The sequence below is a fragment of the Myotis brandtii genome, unplaced genomic scaffold (assembly GCF_000412655.1).
Source record: "Myotis brandtii unplaced genomic scaffold, ASM41265v1 scaffold1120, whole genome shotgun sequence".
NCBI classification, from domain to species: domain Eukaryota; kingdom Metazoa; phylum Chordata; class Mammalia; order Chiroptera; family Vespertilionidae; genus Myotis; species Myotis brandtii.
Genome location: NW_005353839.1, coordinates 797,767 through 807,986, shown reverse-complemented (window position 1 = coordinate 807,986; position 10,220 = coordinate 797,767). Strand labels below are relative to the sequence as shown.

The 10,220-nt window shown below is 57.7% G+C and overlaps 2 protein-coding genes across 2 annotated transcripts in view; both read right to left on the bottom strand.

Annotated features, from left to right (window-relative positions):
- IGSF9 (immunoglobulin superfamily, member 9) overlaps positions 1-10,218 on the bottom strand; it is a 29,188-nt gene extending 18,970 nt beyond the window's left edge. The window contains exons 1-4 of the mRNA XM_014547596.1: positions 10,181-10,218; positions 7,729-8,027; positions 7,338-7,526; positions 2,586-2,738 (exon numbers count right to left, since the gene is read on the bottom strand). Of these exons, the coding sequence (XP_014403082.1) occupies positions 2,586-2,738; positions 7,338-7,526; positions 7,729-7,786 (400 nt within the window). The 5' untranslated portion in view covers positions 7,787-8,027; positions 10,181-10,218. The remainder of the gene's footprint in view (positions 1-2,585; positions 2,739-7,337; positions 7,527-7,728; positions 8,028-10,180) is intronic.
- The window catches only part of SLAMF9 (SLAM family member 9), an 11,176-nt gene continuing 8,829 nt past the window's right edge, over positions 7,874-10,220 (bottom strand). The window contains exon 5 of the mRNA XM_005857782.2: positions 7,874-7,990. Coding sequence (XP_005857844.1) covers positions 7,874-7,990 — 117 coding nt within the window. The remainder of the gene's footprint in view (positions 7,991-10,220) is intronic.

The window sequence follows — 10,220 nt, the reverse complement described above, 5'->3', positions numbered from 1 at the left end:
GAGCCCCACCTAATGTGGAAGACATTGACGCTGTCCTGGAACCAGCTGTAGGTGAGGTTGGCAGGGTACGCCTCGGCCCGGCAGGCCAAGGAGATATCCTGGGAGGCATTGACCGTGCTGTTCTTGGGGGGTGCCGCGATGACTGGGGGTCCTGTGGGGAGCACAGGGGAGGGAGAGGCCTCAGCCCACAGTCTTCCCAGACACCTGAGTTCACTTTTACTGCTCTTCCTGGAGCTGCCCTCTAGAACACTCCTTCACCCAGCAACTCCTGCCTGAAACCGTGTGTGTGTGTGTGTTGGGGAGGGGTACCAGGTTTAACTCTCCACTCATTCACCCTCTAGCCCCCTCATCTGCCACACCTTAAATCATCTCTGTCTCCTCCCCTAATCCAGGTACCAAGTACCTTACCCCCAGGTGCCACAGGGATCCTGGGCCCAGGCTCCTCACCTCTCCCCCTCTGATGGCCATCCATGCACCGAAAGGCCATTTATTTATTCTTTGGCCACAGAACACATCTACTCCAGACCCCAGAGCAGCTGCTGTCTCCTACCGTGTGCAGCTCACACGTCCTGACTCCACCCTCCCGATCCCAGCCCTCCCGCCTGGCCAGCCCTTTTCACACATCAGTGCCTATGGGCGGCTGTTAGCCTTGTGCCAGGTCACTCCTGTCCCAGGCCTTTGCTTTCTGAACCCCCATCCCGGGTGCACTTCCTGAGAGCCCGGCCAAGCCACAGAGCACCACCCCAGCAGCTGCCGCTGCTCTGCTCGCTCCCCTCTCCGCTCCCAGGGGCTCTGCCAAGCACTGCTCATTGCCTTTCACCCTCAGAAGAGCCTGTGTTGTGGGAACAGGTGAAGAAACGAAGGCTCGGAGGCAGAGAGGCTGTGAGCGGCTTCCCAAGGTCAGCAGGGAAGGTGAGGTTCACAGTCAGGCTTCCCAACACCAAAGACTTCACCCTCAGCCATTCCCGACACGGCCTTTCAGGGGCTCGATGGAGGCAGGGCCCAGGCCTTCTGTTGCTCAGCTTTCATTCTAAAGGGAAGGTCTTGGCCAGGAATTACTAGGTGCTGATCACTAATTAAATTCTTGTCACCGCCCTAGAATTTGTGGGAGTAGATACGAACCTCTTTATATAGGGGAGGAGACCGGGGGCCACGGGGGCCACGGGGGCCACAGGGCTCATGAACGAACACCAGCACCCATGCTTTCGCCTCTACACTGCACTTTGCACGTGGAGGAGGCCTGGCAGGTGTAGATCCCAGCGCTGCCTCGCTCCACCCGCCGGATCCACAGCGTCCCGTTCTGCACCTAGGGTAGTGGAGGGGGAGCCCCGCCCCGCCACAATCAGGCCTCCCCATCGGTGTCCCAGCTCCAGGCCTTCCCCAAGGACGGCACCTAGCACAAGCAGCTGCGTGGTGTGGGTGGTGCTGCCCTCAGAATTGGAGGCCTGGCAGGTGTAGATCCCCGCGCTGCCTCGCTCCACCCGCCGGATCCACAGCGTCCCGTTCTGCACCTAGGGTAGGAGTGGAGGGGGAAGGCCCCCTCCAGCAGGCCTCAGACCCTGCATTTCCCAGGTTGGCCAGCAGAGGGAGGCAGCACCCCAGGCTCAGGAAACCAAAGGCCAGCCCTTCCTCTGGCCTTGGCCAGCTCTGTCCTACAGCCCCGCCCCCCACACCTCCACCTGCCCCTCACACCAGCCAGCAACAGGATTCACCTGCATCGGGCCCTGGCTCTGGCTGAGGTCCTGTCCTCGGAGCTTCCAAGTCACATGAGGCTGGGGGCTGCCATGGGCCACACAACGCAAGGTCAAGGGCTCCAGTTCCTTAACTTCCAGCACCTGAGGAGGTATCTCCAGGAATTGAGGGGGTGCTGCAAAGAGAGAGGCATCAGGGGCTGCCAGAGGAGCTCCTGGCCTGCAGGCAGGGAGACAGATCAGGGCTGCAGCCTCAGCCCAGGGCCATCCTGTCTGCTGCTCTCAGAGCTGAATGAGGATTGCACCAGCCCAGCCCGAAACTGGTTTGCAGAGTTGGCAATGGGGTCTGAGCACAGGCAGGGTGCTCAGAGCCAGGTGCCCCCTAGAAGAGCACTGTTCTGGGCATCAGGAGGCCAGGGTTCTAGACTCCACTCTGCCCCTAATCAGTGGCATGACCCAGTCTCCCTGTGCCCCTGTCTACTCATCTATAAAATGGGAATAATTATGACCTCCTTCCTTCTCAGGGTTGAGAAAGAATTCATGTGGTATTGGGTTAAAAGCTATTTTTGAAAAATATGCTGTATATATGTGATTTGTGTTTCACTCAGGGCCCAAGAGCCCCCACCCCTTACCCATTACTCTCTCCTGGCCAGGGAGGCAGGAGCAGGGAAGAGAGGGGAAGAGAAAGTTCCTAACAGAGAGCCTCTAGACCCTAGACTGGATTTCAAAGACCGGAAAGTGCAGGAGTGGGCGTGGGAGGGACAGAATACAAACAATGAGAGCAAATAAGGGTGTCACCAAGGGTGGGGGCCGAGAATCTGCCATACTCCTCCCCCCACACACCCTCCCCCCTCACCAGCCAGGGGCCCCATCACCCTGCTCCCAGCTTCATACAATTGACTGTGAGGTGCACCCAGGAGCCGTTAGCAGAATCGTCTTCGGGGCTGTGCCTGTCCAGGAAGAGCACGCGGCATTCGTACCAGCCCTGGTCTTCCACCCGGAGCCCCTCGATCTGGAGAGATGCCCCCTTCTGCAGGCGGACTCGCCCTAGAGGAGGAGCCCTGAATCAGGGTGCTGCAGGGACCCAAGGGAGCCCCAAACCCTAGTCACACTGGTCATTCTCAGAGGTCAACACTGGGCCCAGTCTCTCCCCGTTACCCTGATGGAGTGGGGTCTGCAGAGGCGCAGAGGGTCCTGAGGGCAGGTCCCTCGTCAGCCCCTCTCATTGCTCCTGCAGCAGCAGTGGGGACCAGTTTAGACAAAGGGAACCCAGAACTAAAGAGGCGGACAGCTTCCAGGACAGTTGGGGGAGCAGGTTGAAGAGCCAGCACTGAGTATCCTTGGATTCTTCCAGGATCTGCCCCTCCCATGAGTCCTCCTCCTGCCACAGGACTCTGTCCCCGGAAGCTCAGCAGTGCCTGGGGCCTAAGCAGAGACCCCGACCTACTCTCCCAAAGGCCCTAATCCCTGGGGCTATTATCAGCGGTCTAAGCGCCTTTGGGTGGCCAGAGTCCAGCCCCGCCAGGCAGCAAGATCAGCAGCGTCCTCACCTCACCCCCTCACACCCCGGGGCACCCAGGCCCCAGCTGACTGACATAGAGCTACACAAGGCCACACAGCCCAGCACAGGCAGGGACTGCATCCCCACCTCACTCAGCATCTACACCACCCCACCAGGGACGGAGAGTGCCCCGAAATCCCTCAGCAGCTCCCGACAGCCCTGCATCCCAGACAGCTGCCTGGAAGTGCAATGCAGAAAGAATGGCAGCTCTGCTATATACCCTAATCTCTCTCAACTTCAGTGTCCCCATCTGTAAAAGGAGAGAGAACTCCGGGTGGAGGGGAGGGGAGAGATCATGTAGGGAAGGCAGGCAGCATGGCGCCGGCATCAGCCGGTGCTCACATAAAGATTGATGAGCAAATAAATGAGCTCAAGGTTTGAAATCAGCAACCTGCATTCAATCCGGGCCCCGGCCCACACCTCATAACACATCCCCTCCCTTCCCTTACCCTGTAGCGGCGAACAGCACCACCGTGCACCAAGCCCCCTCCCAGAAACCCAGCATCACCTATTCCTCTCGCCGTGACCGCTCCCTCTACCTGTCCAGTACATCTTTCATATTCTACCTACACCGCTGTTCTTTCTCTAACTCCTTCACCTTAGTTTAGTCCTGGGTATCTCTGACCTGCATGACTGACAGCCTATGAGAGGTCTCCCTCCTCCGGCTGAGCCCTCTGCATTCATCAGCTGCCCACCCCACCTGGACCTTGCATGTGGTTAAAAGACACAAGTCCCTTAGCATTGTGCCCACTCCAACCAGACTGTGGCCCAAATTAGCCCTTCCCAGTACTAGGAATCCTACAGCTTGTCTGTGCACTCACCCACCCCATCTGCTTCCACCCTAACCTCTCTCCCCTAAGAGAGGTGACCTTTCTGAACTATATAGTCTGACCCCATGGCGCCCCCACTGCCATCTGGGAAGAGAATGACTAAGTGGAGGCCGGCTTTGTGATCGTGCGCGGGGACTTCTTCCCCCCAGGAATGAAGTCCAGGGGTGTGGATTCTCTAGGAAGGGTGAGCCTGTTTAAAGAGCTTGGTATTTACATCTCCACCTAGGAGATAAGCCGAGGACCTGCAGGTAAATATTTAACATAATCACACCTTTCCACCCACCATAACATTCCTCAGTAACCCTAATCTACCTGGATGTACAACCCCACAGACCGCAGGCTGCCACCTCCTCTAACTGCCATGTGATAAACTTTTCATTGTGGTGATCTTCATCTCTACAAAGAAGGCAGAAGAGGAAGGGAAATTGAATGTTGAATACGGGCTGTGCGATATGAGGCACTGTCACCGTATTTCATCCTCCCCAAAATTCCATTATAGAGGAAGGAACTGATAGTAAGCTTCTTCCCAAAATCACATGACTAGTGAGTGCCAAAGCCAGGCCTGCTTTCTCAGCCTGTCATGCTTTCACCGCACACTGGTGTCAGGAGCATGCAATGCTCAAGGCACCCGCACGGAGCACTCCCAGTGTGCTCACTCCGGTGTTAGTAGCCAGTGGTAACAGTTCCTCGTGTGCTGACCAGAACATCAGTGAAGACACTGCATGTCCTAACTTTCCCATGCGATGTGGACCACTAGACCCATTACAGAACAGGAAAATGGCCGGGGCAGGCAGTCCTGAGTCCACCTGAGTCCTCGGTCCACTTCCTGGAGACCACCCTCCACCCATGGGGCCAGAGCCTGGAGGACTTGAGTCCTCCCTGCATGCAGGGATGTATAAAGGAAGCAGGAGATGCATCGCCGCTCTCACAAGCTCCCAGCAGGCAGGGAACCCACACTCACGTTCACATACACACAGTTCCAAACAATGGTGCTAACTGCACCCAGATATTCCAAGAGACTGTGAAGCGAGAGGAGTACGGAAGGTCTCCAGGAAGCTGTGACCATGGACAGGGTTTTGGAGGACAAAAGGCAGTAAGGGGAGGTGACTGGAGGGATCGGGGGCATTCTAGAGCAGAATAAGATAAGTGATTTGTATCAAACAAGTCAGGAGAGAGGAAAAAAACTCATGTCCCTTCTGCTGTTTGGTGCACCTTGAAACTACCAAGAAATACAGCGCAAAAGTCAAAAACCAAAAGCTGGTCCCATGGAATAGAAGGACTGGCCTAAGACCCACACCAGGAAAGGTGAAGTCGATAAGGCACGCCTCTGTCCTCTCATGCCCGGCCATGTTCACACCACGCAGGCGCTCCATGCCAGCACTTCACACTGTGTCGGACTTAATCCTAGTAGTTAGCACTAGCTGGCTTTATACGGCCTTTTACTACCTTCAACCTAGTCTATAAATCCAGTCTCCTCCGCTAGATTGATTCTGGAATCCTCCATGGCTGGAAGCTTTCCCTTCAGTCCAGGCCCTAAAGCTCCCGTCTCTCTCATGGTTCCTCCCACATTCGAGGCACCAGCCCCACACAGTCCCAGGCCCTGGCCCCTTCACTTGCCCGGAGGGTTTATGACAGGGCAGAAGAGTCATTAGCAACCTCTACCTCCCATTGCCTAGCAACGGCAGTTCAGAGTCCCCTACACAAAGGATGAGAGGCCCTTCCACACTGGGAGGCAGGAAAGGGGCCCCTTCCACACTGGGAGGCAGGAAAGAGTTAATGGGCACAGGGACCATCCCCCAACCTCCACCCTGGGACCAGACTCTGAGGACTAGCCCTGGCCCAACCAGGAGCTCCAGCCTGGGGCTGGGTGGACACCGAGGGCAGGGGTAGGAAGAAAGCCCCAGAGGCGACAGCCCTGACGGATAGAAATCCCACAGGTAGCCCAGTTGCTGGTCAGAACTCAAAACAGGATGGGGTTGGGGAGGGGGGGAAGGTAGTGGGGGGCGGACAGGGAAGAAGAATTGCACGTCTGCCTGGTGGAGTCTCAGGAAAAGCCCTTCTCCCTTTTCCTCCCTCTGCCTTAGTCAGGCATCCTCTGCATCTGCCAGCCTCAGCCAGGCAGCCCACACCCCTCCCAGCCTGGGGTGGGGGTGCGGGGGGATGTTCGGGGAGTGGGGGTGGGCACTGCCGCTCTCTCCGCTTGTCCTAACCAGAGCCCGCTTTCATCAGTTCCCAGGGGGCTTGTGGAGACACATATGCTCCCACTAGGCTGTTTGCCAACAACTGCCCCCAGTTTGAAAATAAACTCTTCCCTTGGGCAGCACCTGCCGGCGCCGCCTCCCCTTTGTCAGCCAGCCCCTCGGAGGGAGCTCAGCCAATCCTACGGCTTCTCCGGGATTCAAATTAAGACGGGGAAGGGAGAGCCCCCTCCAGCCACAAGGACCTCCCAGGTGGCCTTTCCTGGGCTTCCTCCTTAGTTCACAGGGGACCCCACCTTGGGCCTCCCACACACTGCCCTCTGAGACCTGCACTACACCTCTCAGATTAAGGCTCCAGCCAGGATTAGGGGCACGCTGAGCCTTCTGAGGAGCCCAGGGAGGCCTACACACTCCTCTAGAGTCCATGCAGGAGCCCCTTGGAGCAGCAACCCAGCCCAGCCCCTTCCATTCACCGATTTTTTGGGAGCCTGGCCCTCCCCAGCTCACCTCTGTGCACAGGTTGAGCGCCCACTGGACAAGCAGACAGGCTGTAGACCCACCCACCTGCTGCCCTATCAGTCCAGGCCCTATGGGCCTAGGAGCCCCAAACTAGCATTCAAGGCAGTGGAGGAGGGAGAGGGCAGGGGACTGAGCTGATAGCAGAGCCAAGGACCAGGACAGGGCCACATGGGGAGACCAGGGAAGATCAGGATGGAGTCTGGGAAGCTTTTGTGATGAGATCTAGAAAAGCGGTTAGAGAATTAAGTTGGATACTTGAAACAGGGCTGTAGGATCTCCCTGGGAACAGACCACATGGAGTTCTAAACAGCGTGTGCATGTGCGTGCATGCGTGTGTGTTCGCACGCGTGCACACATGTGTAAATGCAGCTTGGAGCACATGCTTATTAAGCAGAATCAAAGCAGTGGAGCTGAGGTAAGGTCAGGGCAGGGACAGAGCAGGTAAGGAGACACCCCCTGGCCCACCCCCCCGTCCCTGCCGCCGCCCGGCTCAGCCCTTCTCTGTTGGCGATCCCTCTGACCTGTGGCCAAGTCTTACCCACGTAATCAGGGTCCACGCGGGGAGAGTAGAGGCCGAACTGGATGAAGATGGGAAGCAGGAACCCAAAGCGCAGCCACTCAATGACGTGCAGCGGGGGCTGGCCAGCTGCGGGCAGCAAGTCACAGCCCAGCACGGCGCTCTCCCCAGCCCGGCCCACCACCGACACCACCTCAGGCTTCCCTTGACCTGCATGGCGGGTGGCACGAGACACAGCAGGGCCCAGGTCAGGGCTGAGAGGGGAGGTCCCATCAGCATTTCCGGGGGCTCCCTAGGACTCTGAGTAGGTGAGGGAACCCTCAACTGCTCCAGAACCCTCCCATGCTCACAGAGAACCCCTGGGGAACGCCCCCACCCCAACGCTCACAGGGAGTTCTGGAGTCCAGCTCACCGTCAGCCCTCTGGCTGATGACCAGGCTGAGGATGGCCAGACTGAGGCACCAAACCATAGCCCGGCTGCCTGCTCACCCGGCCCCGCCCTGTCCACAGGGGCCCGGGTGGAGGGGCCTGGGATGTCCACCGCCCAGCGAGCCCGGTCAATCCTTCTGATCAGGTAACAGGCTTCGGCTCCCACTCTGCTGGACAGTGAGGACGTGGCTCGCCAAACACCTGAAGAAGCTGTTCTCTGGAGCACGGCCAGATCGAAATGCCAACTGCAAGGCGATATCCAGAGGTGGCCAGTGCTGGAAACTGGGAGGATTCCCACGGTTAGAGAAAAGCCAGGAGGGGAGCAAAGGACGGGAAAGGAGATGAGTAGGAGGGAGGGACACAGGAGACCAGAGAGCTTGACACCTGCCCCTGGTGAGGAGGACCTGAGACCGAGCAAGGGAGGGTAAGGGCGTGCGGGCAGAGGGCGACCAGGCAGGTCGGGACATGCTAGGGGGCACATCTAAGAAAACGCCGAGGAATTCTTGGGAAACCGGGGTTACTAAGGTTCTCGAAAAACTAAAGCGGGAGGAAACTGGGGGTTCCTATCCACTCAGAAAAATGTTTTCAGGGGAGTACGGGAATGAACCCTCTCGGGCCAGCCTCCTCTTCCTTCTCTCCCCTTAGTTCTGATGTGAACAAAAAGGTGGCAGATAGGAGGTAGGACTGGTATTGTCTCCACTCCCCTAGTGAAAAATAAGGACCTTGAGACTCAGAGAGCCTCGCTCAGGGGCACAGAGCCAGTCAGGGGCAAAGCATGGATAAGAACCCCCAGAAAGTGGCCCCCAGGGGACCCCACACAATTCTTTGTCCTGTTTCCCCAGCCTCGGAAAACCCTGGAAGCTGGGGACCAGTCCCTCCTTCTCCACTCAGCCTCCCAACACTGCTTCAGCAGTGAGTGAGTCAGGCATTTGGGAAAAGGGGACTGCCTCTCCCCCAGGCTGGTATGGGGGGGCCCGGGCAGCACCCTCCAGGTCTAGGCAGGTCCCTGGGCTGGCATCTGGCCTCACTTCCTCTTCATGGTGCTGCCAGGCAGCCTCCCTCCACCAGACACCCTGACCCAAGTGCCTCACCCCAATTCCTGCCACTCACTCCCCTCCACTATCCACCCCCCAGAGTTTGCAGGCTCTCTCTTCCCCACCCCTAGGGGCATGCTCCATGAAAAGCCAAAAAAGCCATGAGTCCACAGGGTGAGGCCTGGGGATGGGTGGGGGTGCCGCCTGCCTTGGGCCTTGGGCAAATCCAGTGGACTCTACTCTAGGCCTCCACCCCACTCTTGGCTTCACGGTTTCCCACTGGCTATAAAACATCCCCCGTCTCTCAGCCTGACCCCTGCCTCTACCTAATGGCCTCGTGTGTCCTGCACCTCATGGGAAGCATCCCCTTGCTCCCCACTGCTTCTAGCCAGCTCTCCCACACTTCCCCAACAATGTTCTTCCAAGCGTGTAAGAACCCTCAATTACCTCCTGGCTCAGTGTTCTGGGGACCTTAGTAACCCAGGTTTCTCCAGAATCCCTCTGCTTTTCCTAAAATTGTATCAACTCCTCAGCCCCCAGCATGTCCTCACCTGTCTGGTCTCCTGCACCCAGCACTCCATTCTCCCAGTATCCCCATTCCAGTCATCTCTACCCCCCCCCCCCCCCCCCCCCACACACACACACACAAATGCCCATTTTTGGAACCTGATCTCCAATTGCATCAGGTCCTCTGCACTTCCAGGAACTCCCAGTCTCTGCCAGAATCCCCACCCACGTACACACCCACGGGGGCTTCTCCCACCTGCTCCCCCTGGAATTTTTCTCCCTAGAATTTCCCTGCCTCTGCTTCCAATACACTTCTTTAAATTTTTTATTGATTTTTTTGAGAGATAGAGAAAGGGAGAAAAAGAGAAAGGGGGAGGTAAGGAGGAGAGAAAGAAAGAGAAGAGAGAGAGAAACATGGACTTGTTCCACTTATTTATGCATTCATTGGTTGATTCTTATGTGCCCAGACCCGGGATCAGACGTGCAAGCTTGGTGTACCCCCACAATGCTCTGCCCACTTGAGCTCCCAGCAGGGGCCACTATACACTTCTGATGCCTCACCCCCAATTTCCTCAGTCCTCGCCTTCTCTGGACCCCTGGAACTCCTTGCTTTTGGGACCCCCCAGAGCCAGCCCCCTACACCACACACACACACACACACACACACACACACACACACACACACGCATTGCCTCCAGAACTACTCCAGTGCCCAGGGAACCCACCCACCAAGAATCCCACTTCGCTCCCCAGCACTCGCCTAGTTCTGCGCCCCAGAAAATTCCACTTCTCTCCAAAAGACTCCCGCTCTCTCCTGTCCCCCCGACTCCCGCACCTTCCTCTGTCCCCCGAGACGCTCCCATCCCAGCCCCTCGAGCACGCCCACGCCCTCACCTGCTCCTCGCGCTCCGCTCCACTCCACCCGCGACACACA